This window comes from Phyllostomus discolor, chromosome 3 (assembly GCF_004126475.2).
Source record: "Phyllostomus discolor isolate MPI-MPIP mPhyDis1 chromosome 3, mPhyDis1.pri.v3, whole genome shotgun sequence".
Taxonomy (NCBI): Eukaryota; Metazoa; Chordata; class Mammalia; order Chiroptera; family Phyllostomidae; genus Phyllostomus; species Phyllostomus discolor.
Genome location: NC_040905.2, coordinates 133,482,926 through 133,505,192, shown reverse-complemented (window position 1 = coordinate 133,505,192; position 22,267 = coordinate 133,482,926). Strand labels below are relative to the sequence as shown.

Here is a 22,267-nt window from a genome sequence, read left to right as displayed (position 1 = left end):
AAGCGGTAATCAAAAAACTCCCAACACACAAAAGCCCTTGACCAGATGGTTTCACAGGAGAATTCTACAAAGTATTTAAGGAAGCGCTAATCCCTATCCTTCACAGACTATCTCAAAATATCCAAAAAGTTGGAAGACTCCCAAACTCTTTTTATGAGGCCAACATCATCCTAATTCCAAAACCAGATAAAGACAAAACAAAGAAAGAAAACTTCAGGCCAATATCACTGATGAAAATAGACGCTAAAATCCTCAACAAAATACTGGCAAACCGCATCGAACAGTACATTAAGAAGATCATACACCATGACCAAGTGGGATTCATTCCAGGTATGCAAGGATGGTACAATATTCGCAAATCAGTAAATGTAATACATCTCATAAACAAAAGCAAAGACAAAAACCACATGATCATATCAATAGATTCAGAAAAAGCATTTGATAAGGTACAGCAACCATTTATGATAAAAACACTCAGCAAAGTGGGAATAGAGGGAGTATTCCTCAACATAATAATGCCATATATGAGAGACCTACAGCCAACATTATACTCAATGGGCAAAAATTAAAATCTTTTCCACTAAGGTCAGGAACAAGCCAAGGCTGTCCACTTTTACCACTTCTATTCAATATAGTACTGGAAGTTTTAGCCACAGCAATCAGACAAGAAAAAGAAATAAAAGGCATCCAAATCGGAAAGGAGGAAACAAAACTGTCACTGTTTGCAGATGCCATGATAGTGTACATAGAAAATCCTATAGACTCCACCAAAAAACTGCTTGACCTAATAAATGCATTTGGCAAAACAGCAGGATGCAAAGTCAATATCCAGAAATCAAAGGCATTTCTGTACACCAACAATGAAACAGCAGAAGCAGAAATCAAGAAAAAACTCTCATTTGAAATAGCAAAAGGAAAAATAAAATACCTAGGAAGAAACCTAACCAAAGAGGTAAAAGACCTGTATTCAGAAAACTACATAACACTGAGGAGAGAAATCAAGGAAGACACAAACAAATGGAAACATATACCGTGTTCATGGATTGGAAGAATTAATATCATCAAAATGTCCATACTACCAAAAGCAATTTACACATTCAATGCAATTCCTATTAAAGTACCAATGACATATTTCACAGACATAGAACAAACACTTCAACAATTTATGGAACCATAAATGACCCCGAATAGCTCCTGCAATTTTGAGAAAGAATAGTAAAGTAGGGGGGCATCACAATACCTGGCACTAAACTATACTACAAGGCCACTGTAATCAAAACAGCCTGGTACTGGCATAAAAACAGGCACATGGATCAATGGAACAGAACAGAGAGCCCAGAAATAAACCCAAGTCTCTACGGTCAATTAATATTTGACAAAGGAAGCAGCAACATAAAATGGAATAAAAATAGCCTCTTCAACAAATGGTGTTGGGAGAACTGGACAGCTACGTGCAAAAAAATGAAACTCGAGCACCAACTTACACCTTATACAAAAATAAATTCAAGGTGGATAAAAGACTTAAATATAAACCGTGACACCATTAAAGTCCTAGAAGAGAATGTAGGTAGGAAAATCTCAGATATTTCACCCAGAAACTTTTTTACTGACATGTCTCCTAGAGCAAGGGACATAAAGGAAAGAATAAAGAAATGGGACCTCATCAAAATAAAAAGCTTTTGCACAGCTAAAGAAAACAGTATCAAAAGAAAAAGAGAACTAACTGTATGGGAAAACATATTTGCCAATGATACCTCAGACAAGGGCTTAATCTCCAAAATATATAAAGAACTTACATGACTCCATTCTAAGAAGACAAGTAACCCAATTAAAAAATGGGCAAAGGACTTGAACAGACACTTCTCCAAGGAGGACATACAGAAAATCCAAAGACACGTGAAAAGATGTTCAATATCGCTAGCTATCAGAGAGTTGCAGATTAAAACCACAATGAGATACCACTTCACACCAGTCAGAATGGCCATCATAAACAAAGCAACCAACAGCAACTGTTGGAGAGGCTGTGGAGAAAAGGGGACCCTAGTGCACTGTTGGTGGGACTGCAGACTGGTACAACCACTATGGAAAGCAGTATGGGACTTTCTCAGAAAACTAAAAATGGATCTGCCTTTTGACCCAGCAATTCCACTGCTGGGACTATATCCTAAGAACCCTAAAACACCGATACAAAAGAACCTTTGCACCCCGATGTTCATAGCAGCACGATTTACAATAGCTAAGTGCTGGAAGCAACCTAGATGCCCATCAGTAAATGAATGGATCAAAAGACTATGGTATATTTACACAATGGAATTCTATGCTGCAGAAAGAAAGAAGGAGCTCCTATACTTTGCAACAGCATGGATGGAGCTGGAAAGCATTATGCTAAGCGAAACAAGCCAGGCAGTGAAAGACAAATACCACATGATATCTTTAACAGGAACCTAAACAACAAAACAAAGAAACAAGCAAAATATAACCAAAGACACTGAAATAGGGGACAGACTGACAGTGACCAGAGGAGAGAGAAGAGGGAATTTCAGGGGGGAATCGGTAGGGTTTACAGGAACAAATTTAAAGGACACATGGACAAAAACTAGGGGTAGGGGGTAATGGGAGGGAAGTGGGGAGGGTTGGGTGGGTGGGCTGGGATGGGAGTAAATGGGAGAAAACTGTACTTGAACAATGATTAAAATAAAATTAAAAAAAAAAGTTCTGACTGAAAAAAAACCTGGGAGGGTTGTGGCATTGGGAGAAACTTTCAGACTCACAGGAGAGTTTGCTGGAGAGACCCATAGGGTCCTAGCATGTACACAAACTTACCCACCCAGGAAACAGCACCAGAAAGGCCAATTTGCTTGTGGGTAGCCCCAGAAGTGACTGAAAGCCAGCAGAGAGCAGAGCAAGTGGTACTGTTCCCTCTTAGGACCCTCCCTCACTGAAAGTGTCAAGCACAGCAACTTGAGTTGCCCTGCCCTGGTGAACACCTAAGGCTCTACCCCTTACTACATGACAGGTGCACCAAGACAAAAAAAATTGCCTCAATGAAAGAACACATCAAAGCTCCAGAAAAAATTACAGCTAAGCAATGAGGAGATAGCCAACCTATTAGATGCACAGTTCAAAACACTGACAATCAGGAAGCTCACAGAATTTGTTGAGCTTGGTCACAAAACAGAGGAAAAAATGAAGGCTATGAAAAGTGAAAGAAAGGAAAATGTACAGGGAACCAACAGTGAAGGGAAGGCAACCAGGACTCAAATCAATGGTTTGGAGCAGAAGAAAGAAATTCAACCAGAACAGAATGAAAAAGCAAGAATTCAAAACAAACAAACAAACAAACAAACAAAAAATGAGGAGAGGCTGAGGAACCTCCAGGACAACTTTAAATATTCCAACATCTGAATCATAGTAATGCCAGAAAGAGAAGAGGAAGAACAAGAAATGGAAAACTTATTTGAAGACATAATGAAGGAGAACCTCCCCAATCTGGCAAAGGAAATAGACTTCCAGGAAGTCCAGGAAGCTTAGAGTCCCAAAGGAGTTGGACCCAAGGAAGCACACACCAAGGCACATCATAAATACATTGCCCAAGATGAAAGATAAGGAGAGAATCTTAAAAGCAGCAAGAGAAAAGGAGACAGTTACCTACAAAGGAGTTCCCATAAAACTGTCAGCTGATTTCTCATAAGAAACCTTACAGGCAAGAAGGGGTTGCAAAGAAGTTTTCCAAGTCATACTACATCCAGGATTGTTCTATCCAGTAAAGCTTTCATTTAGAATGGAAGGGAAGATAAAGTTCTTCTCAGATAAGGTCAAGTTCAAGGAGTTCATCATCACCAAGCCCTTATTTTATGAAATGTTAAAGGAACTTACCTGAGAAAAAGAAGATAAAAAATATGTACAGTGAAATGACAACAAGCTCACAACTATCAACAACTGGACCTAAAAAAACAAAAACAAAAATGAAGTAAGCAAGCAACTACAACAGGAACAGAACCACAGAAATGGAGATCACATGGAGGGTTATCAGCAGGGGTGTGGGAGGAACATAGAGAGGGAAAAGGTACAGGGACTAAGTAACATAAATGGCAGGCAGAAAATAGACAGGAAGGTTAAGAATAGTGTAGGAAATATAGAAGTGAAGGAACTTATATGTATGACCCCTGGACATGAACTAAAGGGGGAGAATGTGCATGGGAGGGGGTGTGCAGGACAGAGGAGAATAAAGGGGGGAAAATGGAACAACTGTAATAGCATAATCAGTAAAATATATTAAAAAAAGAGTCACTGTGATACTAGGAACTTTTAATGGCTTCCAAAATTAAATCATTATGATATAATAGCTGGACCACAAAATAGTGGTTGAACTGTATCCATACATTTATGATCAATCTTACCTGTATAACTTCTTCCTCTCATTGCTGATGGCCCAGGTGTTTCTGAAAATATTAGGATTAACTGAGGGTTATAACTTGGGGGATCAATACAGCTAGGTTCCTTATAAATTAGTAGTATAGGTGACTCAATATTGTCACTGCTCTTTATACAACTCATAAAAATATCACTGGCAGGCTTCTGGAGGACCTGGCAATGCCTTGGGTCCTTCCAGGGTGCCCACATATTTGAATGTTTTCTAAGTGTTGGGGAGTGTGCTGTTGGCTTCTAGCATCTCTCTTCTTACTGGTATTTTTGTTCAACTTTCTAGGCTCTCGGTGAGTTCATTCTGGTGGAAAAAGAGGTCAAAATTAAAAAGAAAGGAAAGATTTACAGCCTCAATGAAGGCTATGCCAAGTATTTTGATGCTGCCACCATGGAATATGTGCAGAAAAAGAAATTTCCTGAGGTGAGTGAAGAAAACCTATGGCAGAATGCTATCTCAGTGGGTTCCTGTTTCCATGGTGGCTCCAAGGGTCTGGACAACAGGTTGGTGCTACTCTGTGGCTCTGTTTGGTATGGGTGTGGCAGACTCTGCCTTTATAAGCAATTAATACCTTTTACAGCTAAAGTTTATCTATTAAAGATAATATTCCCCAGTTGAGTTTTTTCAGGAGGAATTGTTTATAATGAGCCCATATTTTCAAAATTCAGAGGTTCAGGCCAGAACCTTTCTCAAGTCATTTGTTTTCTGGGCTGCTACCTGTACAGATTTTGGTAGCAGGTTATATTTGCTTTTCAGAGGGTATAATTTCAGAGGGTATAATTCACTCAGTTATATTTGCTTTTCAGAGGGTATAATTATGTTGGAAAGTCTCATTCATATGCTCTAATGTTGAGGCCTTGTTTTTACCCCAAGTTTTAAGAAGCTTTTTGATTCTCAATGTGATCACCAAGTTCTGGACTTCATGTGGCTATTAATACAACCCCAATAATCTATTAAGCCACCATACAGAGAGAACTTTTAAGGCAGGAATGGGAACATAGTTGAAGAATTTCCAGATCAAGTGTGAGATCTGGCCTAAACTAGAAGTAGAATAAAAGGTCGTTTCCAAGTGGGACCTCCCCTCACTAAATGGGGAATGTGATAAGAGGCCCCTTTTCACACAGTGGAATAGGATGCTGACCTGGCTGCCCCTGGATGCTCCTCGTGGGATTGCATGGGACCAGGCGACACTCATTCAACAGGATGCTGGGACCTGACTTTGCTGCCTCAAACTGAGCTTTGAAGAGTTTACTTCTCTTTTTCTTTTTTCCCTTTATATTTTTTATTGTTGTTCACTTACAGTTGTCTCCTTTTCCCCACCACCACTTTCCCTTGCCCCACCCTCAATCCTACCCTCCTTTGGCTTTCTCCATGGGTCCTTTATACATGTTCCTTGATGACCCTTCCCCTTCTTTCCCCTGTTATCCCCACCTTCCTCTCTGGTCACTGTCTGTTTGTTGTTTGTTTCAATGTCTCTGGTTCTATTTTTCTTGCTTGTTTTGTTGATTAGGTTCCACTTATAGGTGAGATCATATGGTATTTGTCTTTCATTGCCTGGCTTATTTCACTTAGCATACAGGTGGCAAACACAAGGCCCGCTGGCCTTCCACGTTGCTTTATTCAGCCTGGCACCTTGTTTCTACCCAGTGGCTGTGCTGAGCTCTCACTTAACTGTTAAGGAGTAGTTACATTTATACAGGCTAAAATTTCATTTGGCCCTTTAAAGGCAACCACCGGGCTGATATGGCCCCTGGTGAAAATAAGTTTGACACCCCTGACTTATCATAATGCTCTCCAGTTCCATCCATGTTGTCACGAAGGGTAGAAGCTCCTTCTTTCTTTCTGCTGCATAGAATTCCATTGTGTAAATGTACCACAGTTTTTGATCCACTCATTTGCTGATGAGCACTTAGTTTGCTTCCAGAACTTGGTTATTGTTAATTGTGCTGCTATGAACATTGGGGTACATAGGTTCTTTTGAACTGATGTTTCAGGGTTCTTGGAGTATAATCCCAGCAGCAGGATTCCCAGGTCAAAAAAGCTGTTCAATTTTTAGTTTTCTGAGGAAATTCCATACTGCTTTTCACAGTGGCTGCACCAGTCTGCATTCCCACCAACAATGTACTGGGGTTTCCTTTTCTCCACAACCTCTCCAGCACTTGTTGTTTGTTGATTTGTTTATGATGGCCATTCTGACCTGTGTGAGGTGATATGACATTGTGATTTTAATTTGCATCTATCTGATAGCTAGTGATGCTGAGCATCCTTTCATATGTTTCTGGGTGCTTTATAAATGAAAATCTCAGAAGTGCAATTTCCTATGTTTCTCCTTTGTGAGGTACTATTTGCCATAACACACAAACTGATCAGATGTCTTGAGGGCAAAACTAAAGGATATAAATTGTGAGGGTGATAAACTCAAAGTGATTTATAAGTTCCCAGTCATAGAGATTAGTTCATAGTGGTTCCAATTCTAGGCTAAAAAGTGCCTTCTTTAGAACCTAAGGGAAAATGTATAGTTTATCTCTAAAAAATAAGCTCTTATGCCAAAAAATACTCCATAAATCTTTTTGAAGGAAAAGTTGGAAACTGAAGAAAAAAGTAATCACCACACATAGGACTAACAACAGGTGACTAGTGTAACTACCTGAGGACCCTTATAAGTCATAACACAAGGACACAAGGATAAGCAAGCCCCAAATAGAAAATCATGCAAGTCACAGAAGACACATAGATATCCTATCAGCATGTGGGAAGGTACTAATAAAAATGCAACTTAAAAATGCAAGATCATTTTTATATGGGATATTGGCAAAGCCTTAAAAAGATGAGTAGTGTTCAGTGATGTGAGAAAATAAGCACTCTCATAAATTGTTAAGGAAAACAAATACCACAACCTTTTTGGAGAGCAATCTGGCAATATGATTTTAAATTTAAATATCCATACCTTTTGACTCAGCAGTTTATCCTAAATTACTCCAGGAATTTGTCCTAGGAAACTAATAGGTCAAATGAAAAGAGATAAATGCACAAGAATATCTCGTTGCAACATTGTTTATAACAACAACAAAAGAAATAACCAAAGTATCAGTTCATCAGGGTGAATTAATATATTGTGGGCATTCACAATGTCCCAGTGACTATTGTGCTACATGCCTGCTCATCTATTAGAAAGGTAAGTCCTTCTTCATATATTGATAGTGAAAATGTTCACAAAATATTCAGTGAAAGAAATAAAGTATTTCCTGTAATAACCATACATATATATGTATGTATATATTTATGCACACAAATATATGCATATAGTATCTATATATGCATAAAATATCTCCAAAGAATGAGCCATTGTTTTAATAGTGGTTTCTGGAAGTTGAGGTTATAGGGTTCCTCATTTTCTCTGCATTGTGTGAATATGTGCAATGATCCTGTGTTTCTGAACAGCAATTCTTTTTGTAGAAATTATTACAAAAGCATATTTTGAAGAAGCCAAAGAGTATGAGACCAGGAAAAGGTTAAGGGGAAAAAGTTTATCGGGTAGTTAATTAATAAAAATAGCATTTTCTTTTTGGAGATTTTATATTGTTTACCATAATTTAATATAGTATAGCTTTAAAAGTTTTGTAATATGTTGTGATTTCTTTTTCTATTTTATGTATTTATTTTTTCTATTTTAAAATAAATCATCACTTTTACACCCAAAAAAGAAAAGAAATCATTCCACTTTGACAAAGAAGCCTCCTTTTTCTCCAAAATCTTTGCCTTCTGGAAGCTCTGCTCTGGTGTGAGCAGACACAGTGTTCCTCTCATTCCTGTTTGCTCCTGAGGCCATTGCTTCCCCTCAGGATCTGTGTGTTCTGGCTGCCATTCTCTCACACACCACACACACCCCAGTAGGTGGGAAGTGGTGCAGCTAATCCCTTTCCTTTCTGCCACATCACAGAGAGCATCCTCCTTTGCTATCTTTGTTCCTGACAATAGCAGCTTTTGCTAATGCTGATTGCACACTTTTACTCCACATTGATAACTGTAGCTAGTATATATTGTGTCAGATGCTGTTCCAAGTGAACAGTCAAGTAACTTATCTAAGGTGATCTTACTAATAATTGAAAAACCCAGGACTAAAATCTAGATGGCCTGGATCCAGAGCCCATGGATGCTGTGCAACACATTATTGGGCACGAAAGTGTAGGCAGTTGTAACTAGCATTTATTTTTAAATGAAATAGAACAGAACTTAATTGAATGAAACAGAATGGAATGACTAGAAAAGAATAGAATAAAAATTAGTAAATAAAATAATTATTTTTGAAAAACACTTCTTTTATTTTTTTACATTTTAAAATATATTTTATTGATTGTGCTATTACAGTTGTCCCATTTCCCCCTTCACTCCTCTCCACCCTGTACACCCTCTCCCACCCACATTCCCCCCTTTAGTTCATGTCCATGTGTCATAAGTTCTTTAGCTTCTACATTTTCCATATTATTCTTGCCTTCCTCCTGTCTATTTTCTACCTACCATCTGTGCTACTTATTCTCTGTACCTTTTCCTATTCTCTCCTCCTCCCACTCCCCTGTTGCTAACCCTCCATGTCATCTTTTCTGCGGTTCTGTTCCTGTTCTAGTTGTTTGCTTAGTTTCTTTTGGTTTTGTTTTAGGTGTGGTTGTTAATTGTGAGTTTGCTGTCATTTTACTATACATGTTTTTTTATCTTCTTTTCTCAGATAAGTTCCTTTAACATTTCATAAAATAAGGGCTTGGTGATGATGAACTCCTTTAACTTGACCTTATCTGAGAAGCACTTTATCTGCCCTTCCATTCTAAATGAAAGCTTTGCTGGATAGAGCAATCTTGGATGTAGGTCCTTGTCTTTCATGACTTGGAATATTTGTCTCCAGCCCCTTCTTGCCTGTAAGGTCTCTTTTGAGAAATCAGCTGACGGTCTGATGGGAACTCCTTTGTAGGTTACTGTCTCCTTATCTCTTGCTGCTTCTAGGATTCTCTCCTTCATTTTTGCCTTGGCTAATGTAATGATGATGTGCCTTGGTGTGTTCCTCCTTGGGTCCAGCTTCTTTGGGACTCTCTGAGCTTCCTGGACTTCCTGGAAGTCTATTTCCCTTGCCAGATTGGGGAAGTTCTCCTTCATTATTTCTTCAGATAAGTTTTCAATTTCTGACTCTTCCTCTTCTCTTCTGGTATCCCTATAATTCAGATGTTGGAATGTTTAAAGATGTCCTGGAGGTTCCTAAACTTCTCATTTTTTTTGAATTCTTGTTTCTTCATTCTTTTCTGATTGTATGTTTTTTCCTTCCTTCTGGTCCACTCAATTGATTTGAATCCCAGTTTCCTTCCCATCACTATTGGTTCCCTGTGCATTTTCCTTCATTTCTCTTATCGTAGTCTGCATTTGTTCATCTAATTTGCGACCAAAATCAACCAATTCTGTGAGCATCCTGATCACCAGTGTTTTGAACTGTGCATCTGATAGGTTAGCTATCTCTTGGTCGCTCCAAAGGATGGTTTCTGGGACTTTGATTTGTTCTGTTTGAGCCATCTCTCTCTCTCTCTCTCTTTTTTTTTGGGGGGGGGGGGCGGTGTCTGGTCACACCTGTTACAGTAAGGGGCAGAGCCTTAGGTGTTCACCAGGGCAGGGCACCCCAGTCACTGGATTGAGATGTTGTATGTGGGGGCGGGGTCGAGAGGGAACAATGGCGGTTGCTCCATTCTCTGAGGGACCTCAGTCCCCTCTGCTGCTTCCCCCAAGCAAACTGGGCCCCTCTGGTGCCAATTCCCATGTGGGTGGGCTTGTGCATGCCAAGGGACCCTCCAAGAACCTCCCCTGTGAGGCTGGGTGTCCCTCCGTGTGCCTCAACTCCCACAGGTTTCCTCAATCAGTGTCCCGAGGCTCTATTTCCCAGTGCTGTGATCCTGAGTTGCATGCACTGCCTTGCTTTGCAATCGCTACCTCACTGGGTCTGCTGGTTGCTGGTTGCCACCCCTAGGCTGGGGTCTGCCAGCTGCTACCTGTGCACTCAGGGCCCACCCGCTGTGGTCTTGGGTGCCCCTGATGACTTATGTGCCCCCACCCCCGGGCCTTACTCGCCCGGTCCCACCCCTCTCAGCTCTCAGCACCACGACCCATGCCTGGCTGCTCATCTCCGCCCCTCCTACCGATCTGGATGCACAGGTCTAATTCAACTTCTTGGTTGTCTGACTTTTATTCAGATCAATTTTCTCTCATTTCTGGATGTTATTCTGGTCCTAAGCTGTTGTTGTCCCTATCTTGGTTGTGCATGGAGGTATGGAGTATCCACCTATGCCTCCATCTTGGCCAGAACCTGTGAAAAACACTTCTTTTATTTCAGCCATGTGTGTGTGTTTGGTTGCACACTGTATTTTGTCATAACATGTTTTTTTTTTAAGTTTGAAAGCATTGTTATGCAATGTGGTCTCTTCATGACTCTCATCAAAACTATGTAACTTAGTATCTCTCTGCACTCTGACTTCTGCCAACATCTGGAGAGATTTCAGATTCCATGGGTCCATTCAGTAGCTGGTTCATATAGTGCCTTAGCTCCAGATATATTCATCTCCATTCAATTCATCTAGCTGTTTCTATACCTAAATCCTAGGGATTATTAGTTCTTAGGAACTGCTGAATTATGAAACTGTAGACTTTCATGTTTACTCTTCAAACAACCCCCTAACTTGTCATATTTCTTACACTCTATTTTCACTGTTTGGACTGTAATAATAGAATACCCATAGACTGGGCAGCTTATAAACAGCAGAAATTTATTCCTCCCAGTTCTGGAGACTAGAAGCCAAAGATAAAGGTGCTGGCAGATTTGGTGTCTGGTGAGAACTCTCTTCCTGATTCATGGACGGCCATCTTCATACTGCATTCTCATGTGGTAAAAAAGGTGAAGGAGCTCTCAGGGATTTTTTAGAAGACACTGACACCATTCAAGAGGGTGCCATCCTCATTACCTAATCATCTCCCAGTCTTCACTTTCTATAATCATAGCATTGGGGTTAGGATTTTAATACATGAGTTTTAGAGGGACAAAAATGTTTGGTTCATAGTATACTGCCATGTCCCCAGCCATGATGTGGAGTTTATCATGTCCCTTTATTCTTCCTCTTTGTCCCATGTATTGTCAGTGTTCTTTTATCCCTGTCCATTGTTCCTCTTCTGACTTTAGTGATACCCCAATAGCCTAACTTACGACTAATTGTATCAATCTACCTGCTTCTTCTACTCGCTTACCTCCTTATCCTTCAACATTCTTCTGACCCTGAATTAATCTCCAGTTGACCCTTCATTCCAATGCATGCACTGAAGAATACATCCAAGCAGATGGTGGTACTACAATTTCAGTCACCATGTTTACCAGTCTGATGGTGCCTCTCAGCATCTTGTATTTGACCTTGGTTCTATCTGACAGAGAAAACATATCCCATCAGCTCTCCATCTCACACCTGCAAACAGATGACAATCTCTTCCTTTTCAAATGACCTCAGGTCCAGGGTTCATCTTCCTGCCTGTGCTCTTGGCCCCATCTCTTCATCTTCGCTCCATCTTCCTTCTCCTATATTTTAATCCTTTTGTTCTCTACTAGTTACTTCCTCTCAGCCTGTAAATATATATCTTTTTCATCCTAAAATTCTGCCTTCCACCTACTTTTGTGGCTCCAGCCAATGTCAAAACCCTCTCCATTACATTGCAATGAACACATTCACACTCAAAGATGCACACACTCACACATTTACACACACATAAATGATTCATTGTTTCCAATTCCTTTTCTACTATCCAGTCCTCTAAAATTGGGCCTTTGCCCCTACAACTTCATGGGAACTGTTCTTATCAAAGTTAATAATGACTTCCTTGTGGTAAAGTTCACTAAAACTTTTCTGACTATATATTATTCATTCTCTTTGAGCATTTGGAATTATTGATCACTGCCATTGTGTTGGATTTTTCTTCTCCTCTGACTTCCATGACTCTACTCTTCCCATTTTACTGCCTCTCATCTTGAGGATATTTCTTCATCATTAACTTCCTACTGTTAACAGAAATTTAAAAGTAAAGTTTGAGGTGTCATTTAGTTTGAGAATGGGAGAGAGTAACCCATGTGAATTGAATGGATCAATTAAGAGTTAGTATTTCTCAATAGAAAATATCATGAAGTTTTTTTTTGGACTAGACAAACTAATTTTCAATTTTAAACTAAAAATGAACAAACAAAAATAGGTAATGCAAGAGAATGTTAAGGGGTAAAGATAGTGAGGTGGAAATAGTGGTACTACCAGATATTATAAAGCCTCAATAACTATAACAATGTGGCACCGGCACATGAACAGTCAGAGCATCAGAGCAGTGATCAGAATAGGAAGTCTGAAAACAAATATAATATACATGGGAATGTTGTTTATGAGAAGGAGAGAGCCAAGCCAATGAGTAAGGATGGACTACTCCCAAATTTTTAACATCCCTTTCCTGTATTTTCTTTCTCATTCTGCCTTTCTGTCTCCTTTCCTTGGTTTATAAATACACTTAAGTGTCTCTCATTAAATATAAGAAAACAAACAACACTCCCTTCCTTCCTGTGTCACCTTAGTTAACCATTGTTTTTTTGATACATAGCCTCCAAACTCTCTTGAAAAAATAGTTTTTATACACTGTTTCTATCTCTTCCCTTTGAAAACAATTTTTTTTTCACTACAGGGTCCAGCAGAAGTAATGCCCCCTTTTTATTATAACATTTTTTTTAATCAAATGAATGTAATTCTGTAACATAACAATGTCACACTCAAGCATACCATATGACATTTTAGGTGAAATGTTCAAAATAAAAGTACAAATTATTACACCCATTTTATTACCCTACCAACCACACTCAAGCAGGCCTTACCTCTGCCAGACCCTGTATATTGGTTTACTTTTAGTTATAAAAAGACAATACAGAATACTCTGCATTTTAACAACTTTGAAATTGGAAAAGAAAAAGGTTACAATTAAATCTGCACTTAAAGCACAACAGCCCATAGCCATATGTGGCTACTGAGCACGTGAACTGTGACCAGTCTGAACTGAGTTGTGCTGTAAGATACACATTGGATTTTGAAAGTTTAGTGGAAGAAGGTAATGCATAATAACTCAGATCACCTTTTCTTTGGATTACACATTTAAATGATAACATTTTGATATGTTATTTTAAATGAAAAATTATTCCTAAAGCTGTTTAACATTTGGCCAGTGGTAAATATTGCTTGGAGTAAGTGCAAAAGTGGTTCATGAAGTTCTGGCTCTCAGAAAGCTAAAATGTGCTCTGAAGCATGGTATGCCAAGAAGTTTCAAGGAGTTGCTGAGAACTCTTTGAATTGTAGGGGAGGAAAACTTTTCTTCCCTCCTAGGTTCTTTGGCTAGTCAAACAATTAAATTGACATAATACAGGTTAAGAAGAGAAAACCAACTTAATTTTTGTATTCAATAAAAATATGAGACTCATAGAAGTGACCAAAGAAGACAGATTTTATATACTTCTAGACAAAGAAACAATAAATGTGTGAGGAACTGACAGAACAAAGAAGTTAGATCTAAGGGTGGTAAATTAGTGAGGAAGTAACAAGTTTCATTTACACAACCTTCTCAGCCCTAAATTCCCTATCTCTGGTGGTAAGGAAGTCTCTCTCCCTCCTGGTGCAGAGAGGGTACCTTTCACATTGGAGATTTATTTCCTGCTTTCAGAGGAACAAAGGAGGGTCCAAGTGTCCTTCTTGCACTAGCTGTTTCTTAAATAACTTTAATTTAAGTAATCAATATTCTGAGTTCTGGCCAAGAGGGAGGTGTAGGTAGAAGTGTTTCGCTTCCTCACACAACCAAAAGAAGGATAAGAACAAGTTTAAAAACAATAAACAACCAGAAGTGCCAGAAAATCAAACTACATGGATCTCTGACAAACATTCATCCAGACTGGTGCACCAAGACAAAGAAATATGGCCAAATGAAAGAATAGATCAAAACTCCAGAAAAAGAGCTAAGCAACAAGGAGACAGACAACCTATCTGATGCAGGGTTCAAACACTGGAAATCAGGATGCTCACAGAATTGATTAAGCTCAGTCGCCAAATGAAGGAAGGAATGCAGGCTTCCCAAAATGAAATAAAACAAAAGATACAGGGGACCAACAGTGAAGGGAAGGAAACAGGGATTCAAATCAATGATTTGGAACAAAAGGAAGAAATAAACATCCAAACAGAACAGAATGAAGACACAGAATTCAAAGAAATGATGAGAGACTTAGGAACCTCCAGGACAACTTTAAATGTTCCAACAGCCAAATCATAAGGGTACCAGAAGGAGAACAAGAGCAAGAAGTTGAAAACTTATTTGAACAAATAATGAAGGAAAACTTCCCCAATCTGGCAAAGGAAATAGACTTTTAGGAAGTCCAGGAAGCCCAGAGAGTCCCAAAGAAATTGGACCCAAGGAGGAACACACCAAGGCATATCATCATTACATTAGCCAAGATGAAAGATAAAGAGAGAATCTCAAAAGCAGCAAGAGAAAAAAAGACAGTTACCTAGAAAAGACTGTCCATCGGACTATCAGCTGATTTCTCAAAAGAAACCTTGCAGGCAAGAAGGGGCTGGAAAGAAGTATTCCAAGTCATGAAAGGCGAGGACCTACATCCAAGATTACTCTATCCAGCCAAGCTATCATTTAGAATAGAAGGTCAGATAAAGTGCTTCTCAGATAAGGTCAAGTTCAAGGAGTTCATCATCACCAACTCCGTATTATATGAAATGTTAAATGAACTTATCTAAGAAACAGAAGAGGATCAAAAACTATGAACATTAAAATGATAACAAACTCATAACTATCAACAACTGAACCTAAAATACAAAAGCAAAAACTAAGCAAACAACTAGAACAGAAACAGAACCATAGCAATGGAGATCACATGGAGGGTTATCAGTGGAGAGGGGGAAGGGAAGAATTGGGAGGGAAAGGTACAGGGAATAAGAAGCATAATTAGTAGGCATAAAATATATGGGGGAAAGTTAAGAATAGTATAGAAAACACAGAAGCCAAGGAACTTACATGTACAATCCATGGACATGAACTAAGGGGGCAGTGGGAATGCTGGGAAGTGGATGGTGCAGGGCAGAGGGAGGATAAAGGGGAGAAAAAAATTGGGAAAATTGTAATACCATAATTGATAAAATATACTTAGAAAGAAAATAATCAATATGCCAAATTGGCATATTTTGAGGTGGCATATTCTGCTTTAATATATACTTCCCTTTTTTTTGACAGTTGCTCTCAGAGACTGTTTCAGGATATAGTGTCTTACTCTAAGTAGTCCTATATTTAATGAGTTCAATCACTGGTCATGGTATGGGAGCTCCTAATGAATGAAATGCTTAATTATATGATGTTTTTCAATTCTGAAGCCCCTGGAACTTAGAGGCCATAACAACTGGACATGTAACCCTGAGCTGGTGCTGGCTAATTGTAGAACTCACTACATCTTGTCTCTTCCTTCTTTGCTTTCTAGGATGGCAGTACTCCCTATGGGGCCAGGTACGTGGGCTCCATGGTGGCCGATGTGCACCGAACCCTGGTCTATGGAGGGATTTTCCTATACCCAGCGAACCAGAAAAATCCAAAGGGCAAGGTAATCCTCCTTTGTCCACTGGCTGCATTTGGTCAGGGAGCCAGTTGGAGTTTCCTTTCTGTTCACACCTGATTTTCAGCTACTGCCTTGTCCTCGGTATGTCTCTCTGTGATTGGGCAGGAGAAAAGAAATATATTTCCCATTAGTAAATTTTGAGCTGTTGTAGGTTTGGAGGGGAAGGCTGAAGCTGTCATTGGTGATTTCTCTGGCCTTTCCTTCCTTTGGCCTCATGCCCATCATTCTCCATGAGTCAGCTGTGTTTATCTCCCACTTTCCACATGACTTTTAGTTTCAGCACCAACTGATTGTGTCATAGATCTCTTTGAGAATCTAATGAAACTTATGGGCCCACTTCCCAGAAAAATGTGTGTAAACATATACATCATACATGTGTTCAGGGGATTCACAGATATCCTGAAGTCCGTCCACCATCCCCTAGAAGGTTTCGAAAAAAAGAAAGAAAGAAAGAAAGAAAGAAAGAAAGAAAGAAAGAAAGAAAGAAAGAAAGAAAGAAAGAAAGGAATATTCTAAATATCCAATAGAAAAATGGATAATTAAAAAGTGGTCTAACAAAGCAATAGAATATTTTGGAACCATAGATATTATGTTAATAATAAATGTTTACTAGCATAGATAAAGGCTTAAAAGAGAACTTAAAAAACATGATATCAAGTTATATAGACTTTTGGTACTTGCATTACAGTAAACAAGATATTAAGGGACTCCCTTCTACTGCAAAAAACTAAATCCTGTATAACATATACTGTAAAAAACATTTCAGGACTCACAGTAAATAGGAAAAATTTCTGAGTCTATTCCCTGACTCCCAAAAAGTGGGAAAGAAATCATGAACTAGCTGCAGAGTAAGCAAGGTGAGGACCAGGGTTCCTTGTAGGCCAATTCCCCAAGCATTTTAATTGTGTGATCAGAATGGCAAGCCTTGGACTGCTAGAAAGATGAGGGAGCTAAACCTGAGACTCTCACATTAAGCTGAGACCCTCAAAGTAAGCTCAAGAGAGTAAGGGTTAGTGGTTCTCTCCAACTTTTGGCAGAAGCAGAAACAAATCTTTTTTATAGAAAAATATCCCCAACTTCAGCTGACAGGATTCTCAAAATTAAAGAGCAAGCAACAATTAGTTTCTATGAAAAATCACAAATACATATGGAAGCAAGATAACATGAGTGACAGAGAAAACAACAAATAATACACTTAAATTGCAAGAATTTCAGATATTAAGAATGTCAGATACAGAATACATATGAGCTATGTATGAAGTGTTTTGAATAAAGGATAAAAATCTTAAAACTAAACAAATAGCAGAGATTATTAGAGAGATCCAGGGGTGGTGAAAGTAAAAAACATATATAGATACAAAATAAAAGAACTTCAGCTCTGAACTCATTCAGTATTTCTCGAATGGTAGATTCTGAAAGATTTTGAGCAATTTTATGACACAAAACTGAAAATACTCATATTATCAAGTAGGAATCTTATGATTCAAATGTATCAATCTTGAATACACCCTTCCTTAGAAAGGTGTCTGATTTTTAGCCACTCACAGAAATCATAGATAAGTAGGCAAGTCAAAATAAAAAATTGCCATATTTTCTATTTAATACACTAACCACTAGCCCCCCACCTCTGCACGCGTGTGTGTGTGTGTGTGTGTGTGTGTGTATTGGGGTGGGAGATTTGAATTATTGGAATGGCTGATTCAAAGCCATGATGAGAAATCTAACAGCACATGAGAAGAGAGAGAAGAGTTTTAATATGTAGATTAGTGTATCAGGCATTTCTCTTCATGTGAGTGTTAAGCTCATGTATATGAACCTATTGTACAGAAAAGTATGCATAAAAAGATGAGGAAACTCTTAAATAGAACCATTCTTACCAACTATTCAGTTCCAACAGAAAGGACATTAAGACAAATTATTACTAATTATTAAAATGATTTAAAATTTGTCAGAAAATACCCACAAATAATTACATAATCATTTTCATAAGGAGGTACAATTCCATATATAGACCTATATTCACTACATTGTAACCACTACAAATATTTGAAGTACCATTGGTTCCTGACCTCCATGTTTTAACTATCATGGTTTCTGTGACTACATCTGCATGAGGGAGCAGGGGGAAAGGGAGGGGTTGTTCGACTCTTTTCCTGTATGTGCTTGTCTCTGGAGAGCCATGTAGATTTTAACCACAGGGGAAAAAATAGATCACACAGCCTACAAGCCAAGGCACCATAACACCTTGATATTGTGTTTTAAGATGAGTTTACCACAACAATGAGATTTTAAGGTCAGATCAAACCTTGGCTCCAAGACAAGCTATGTGAGAATGCTGTGTTTATTTTTTAAATGACTTTTTGAAGTGTCTGAATCAACATGGTACAAAGAAAGTTTGATTGGTTACAACCTGAGACTTCATTGATTGCTTGACACCACAAAACCCCTGCCCTCATACCTCCAGGATCAGGGAAAGGGGAAGAAAGAGCCAAGCTCTACAAGTTGCTAGGTCAGAGTATTTCTGGTGGCCAGTCCAGGACAGCATGGCCTCCAGTGTCCCTCCTGTGGATGATCAGGGACCAAACTAGACTCAAGTGTGTCCACATGCATTGGGGCTTCTCTATGCCCCTGCCAGGCCGCCCACAATTCTAAAGTCAGGAGGTCTAGGGTTAGGGCATTGAACACTGTTTTACCAGAATGGCAAGTAAATGCCCTGGAGTCTTAACTTACTTTTTCCTGAGTGCCTGGCTCTCCAACTTAGACTAGAGATACTTTATTCTTCTCCATGCAATATCAAAAAATTAAAAATCAGCACCACATATGACTGTTTCTCCAAGTAGTTTCAACATGTATTCAAAATGGATCTGGAGAAAAGAAAGGAAAAGTCTGTACAGATCCAAGTAAATCACTTTCTAAACTGATTAGAGAATTTTTTAAAAAAATACAGATTTTGCACCTATGAAGGAATGAGAAAATAGTGTGATAATTTAGTCAGAGAGTGAAGCTAGAATGTAACCTTGAATGTGATGTGATGTGATGTGATGTGATGTGATGTGTGTGGTGGGGGGCAGTCTGGGGAAGAAGTCACAACATAATCACAGAAATAGACCCCCCAAAAAAGACATTTATTCCCACCCATTTCATAGTTTTTATAGTGCCTATTACAAAAGGTAACAAGTACTATGCTCAGAAGCAGCTAAGCCCGAGGTCCATGTGCACAGTTTGGCAAGCAGGACATTAGCTGATTTTACTCCCTATTTCTGCCCTCCATTGGGAGCCCTTGTTCAAGGTATGTGGTAGCCTTGTTTGGACAGTTTCTTTGTATCAGGGAATGGAGATGCCACAGTGACCAATCAAGATAGATGCCCACAAGGGAGGGCATCTAAGGAGGAAGTCAGATATCAAATGAACCTCACTGCCACAACTCTTAGGAAAGTGAAAGTGCAGGATGCTATGCAATGGGAGTTAACTTAGTCTAAAAGGGCCAAAAAATAGGTAATGTCAATACCGCCAAACTATGTAGGCAACTTGACACTTACTTGAGATGTGGAGTTCCTTTCCACTATCCAGGACACTGTTGTCATCCTGAGAGACAACCTAGATCTGAGGTGATCTTCCAGTCCCATCCAAGCTTGACTTCTCTCATACGGTGTCTCCTAACCAGGCCTACAGAATCATTTACCTCATTATGAAACCATCGAGAAAAGGGTACCAAGATTTCATTCTCCCAAGTGAAGAGGCAGGTGTATCATTGAAGTAATAAGTCAAGCAGCTTACTGACTAGAGGTGCTCAGCAGCTGATATACCCAGCCTCCTAGAAGGCCTAGATCAAGGTCAGCCCTCTCTGCTGAGGTGCATGAGCTTATTTGACTAATAAGACAGAAGTTCAGCAGGAATTCCTCATCAAGCTTCAGGGGCATGGCTTGAGATTTTTGGCAACTTACAAAGTGTGTCTGCCTGACTCTTTCTCTGCAGCTCCGGCTCCTGTATGAGTGCAATCCTGTGGCCTATATCATTGAGCAGGCGGGAGGCTTGGCAACCACAGGCACCCAGCCTGTGCTGGATGTGAAGCCTGAGGCTATTCACCAACGAGTTCCCCTAATTCTGGGGTCCCCGGATGATGTGCAGGAATATCTCACCTGTGTACAAAAAAACCAGGCAGGCAGGTAGTGAATCAGACTGTGCAAATCCTATTCTTTTTGTCTTGTACCCTGTGTGTTAAGGACCCTAAATGAATGATAAGCAGAAACAGTGGTGATGAGTGACAAAGGGCCCATCCACCCAATCACAAACAGAAAAGCAGCAGCAAACCACTCATGACAGGTCTAAAGGCCAGAGGCAACTCTGTGGTCAATGTAAATGGCTAAAAACAAAAATCTACATGTGAAAAGAATAATTTTGATTTGCCTTTTGTCATGAACAGTGGCAAAAAAAGTTGTAATTCTAAGTCTGTCAGCTCAAGTAATCAGTAGCTATCTACTTGGGTCAAAAAGTATAGAGATCAATTATGAATTTGTCTTGCTTGACTTAAAATTTAAACTTAGTGTCTTATCCTGTAGTGATTCATTTTTTCCTTAAAATAAGTATGTATACTGAATATATGCATGCTTTATGTATATATTTAAATGGTTTCCTTAATTTCTTAGCAGAGTTCTTGTCTTATTTTGGATAAGTTAAAGTTAAAAATCTCATGGCTTTTGAATTCTAAAATTTCAGATTGACCTTTTTTTGGGAGCAATAAGTTGAATGACCGGTAAAAGTTGGAATGGAAAAATGAGGTCACCTATTGAGAAAGCAACATGCTAAACAAAGTTAATATTTAAAAATTAACACCTACTTTTCTCAGCCCATTGACTTTGTATTTTTGTTTTGGGGAGAGATATTTTAATCAATCCTAGGGCTTGACCAGAGTGCACTGGTTGAACGACTCTTCATTTGTCCATATTATGTCAAAATTGGGATGGTGTGGTATATGCATTAGAAATCTCAGCTTGCGTTAACAAGAGTTGCTATATGTGTATATGAACTTTGAGGTAAAAAAATATCAATGAAATATTGGTGAATCAAATCCAGAAGTATTTAAAACAAAGATGCATCAGGATAACAATAAGCTTAACTAGAAAATCAAGAATGATTCATATTAGAGAATTTTTTGCAAGATGGCAGCATAGGTAAATATAGCCCACCTCCATGCATTTACATCATGCATGTAAATACAGCATGACCACATCAAAATTACAACTAAGCTACAAACCAATGATTATTCAGAACTGCCACAAATTGAGCTGGATAGAAGTACCACAACTTCTATCAAGAAGCAATAAGTTGAAGAAAAAACCATATCAAGACTGGTAGGAGGGGCAGAGATACAGAACAAACTGGTCCCACAACCACACATGACAAATAAAAAATGGGAGGGGTATTTCTGGAGTGAGGGGTCCTGGCTCCATACCAGGCCCCCCAGCCGAGGGTTCCAGTGCCAGGAAAATAAGTCCCTATAATGTCTAGCTGTAAAAACCAGTGAGGATTGAGGCCATGAAAGACAAAACCTTCTGGATTTGCAGGCAGTTCCTCTTACAGAGCCCATGTATGGGCTTACTCAGACTCACTCCCTCTGAGCTTTAGCAATGAGGCAGCAGCTTGAAAGGCACTAGAGGCATACAGGGAGTAGCTGAAGTGTCTGGTATCAAGGCGAGACCTGCAGGACAGCTTTCTCCAAGACAGAAGTGCTGGAAGAGGCCATTTTTCCTTTCCTGAGTCCTCCCCTCACAGATCCACAGAGTCAGTAGGCAGGCACCATAGCTGAGACTCCATCAACCTGGATGACACAGTTTGCCCCATCCCGGTGATTCCCTGACGATCTTCTCCACCCATCTTTTGGGTCCACTCAAGCTGTTTTCAGTGTTTTTTCTATATGAAAGTCTTATCTTGCCTCATCTTCAGATTTTCCTAAATTGTCTCAAACAAGCAACATCTGGCCTCAGGGAGACCAATAACTCTCTGTAAGTGGCCACAAGCCCAGCACTAGCAGCAGTTGACTTTGGTTCACAGTGTGGCCTCACTTAGGTATTCCAGGCCCAGCATAAGTAGCAGCCAACTGCAGATCACTTTGTAGCTTATGCCAGGGGCTCACAGGTATTGGC

The 22,267-nt window shown here is 39.3% G+C and overlaps 1 protein-coding gene across 1 annotated transcript in view; it reads left to right on the top strand.

The window, feature by feature from the left end:
* Positions 1 to 20,441, top strand: part of FBP2 (fructose-bisphosphatase 2) — a 56,186-nt gene extending 35,745 nt beyond the window's left edge. Inside the window, exons 5-7 of the mRNA XM_028531513.2 lie at positions 4,709 to 4,846; positions 15,990 to 16,109; positions 20,100 to 20,441. Of these exons, the coding sequence (XP_028387314.1) occupies positions 4,709 to 4,846; positions 15,990 to 16,109; positions 20,100 to 20,294 (453 nt within the window). The 3' untranslated portion in view covers positions 20,295 to 20,441. The remainder of the gene's footprint in view (positions 1 to 4,708; positions 4,847 to 15,989; positions 16,110 to 20,099) is intronic.
* The last annotated feature ends 1,826 nt before the right edge of the window (positions 20,442 to 22,267 follow it).